Below are 627 nucleotides of genomic sequence, written 5' to 3' on the forward strand. Positions count from 1 at the left end.
CAGCAGAAGCAGCAGCAGCAGAAGCAGCAGCAGCAGCAAACAAAGTGCACGCAGCTGCAGCCACAACAAGCTAACGAACATCAGCAGCAGAGCTTGCAGCAACAGCAGCAAAAGCCGTCGGAGCAGCAGCAGCAGCAACCGCAGCAGCAGCAGCAGCAGCAGCAGCAGCAGCAGCAGCAGCAGCATAAGGGTGCTTTGTGGCGTCCTCATACAGACATAGCAGCAAACTGGAAGCCGCGCGTAGATCGTCAGCAGCAAATACAGACACTACAGAGGCAGCAGCAGCAGAAGCAGCAGCAGCAGCAGCAGCAGAAGCTGCAGCAGCAGCAGCAGCAGCAGCAGCAGCAGCAGCAGCAGCAAACAGACAGCAGCAAAGCAGCAGATGGAGCTATCCGCGCGAAGCTAGCTCATGCCGTCATTACCACCCTATCCGTAAACAGCAGCAGCAGCAGCAGCAGCAGCAGCAGCAGCAGCAGCAACAGAAGCAGCAGCATCAAACCTGTGGCTCTTCATTAGGCAGCCGCAGAGCAGCAACTGCAGCAGCAGCAACTGCAGCAGCAGCAGCAGCAGCAGCAGCAGCAGCAGCAGCAGCAATTTAATCCGCTAGGGTTTTTAGTATAGCAACAA

General features: G+C 56.9%; 1 protein-coding gene across 1 annotated transcript in view; it reads left to right on the forward strand.

Annotated features, from left to right (window-relative positions):
* EMH_0007290 (uncharacterized protein) overlaps positions 1-516 on the forward strand; it is a gene marked incomplete at both ends in the record, with an annotated part of 7,464 nt that extends 6,948 nt beyond the window's left edge. Inside the window, one exon of the mRNA XM_013497955.1 lies at positions 1-516. Within this exon, the coding sequence (XP_013353409.1) occupies positions 1-516 (516 nt within the window).
* Between the last annotated feature and the right edge of the window lie 111 nt (positions 517-627).

Source organism: Eimeria mitis, genomic scaffold (genome assembly GCF_000499745.2).
Source record: "Eimeria mitis Houghton genomic scaffold, Emh_scaff305, whole genome shotgun sequence".
Classification (NCBI taxonomy): Eukaryota; Apicomplexa; class Conoidasida; order Eucoccidiorida; family Eimeriidae; genus Eimeria; species Eimeria mitis.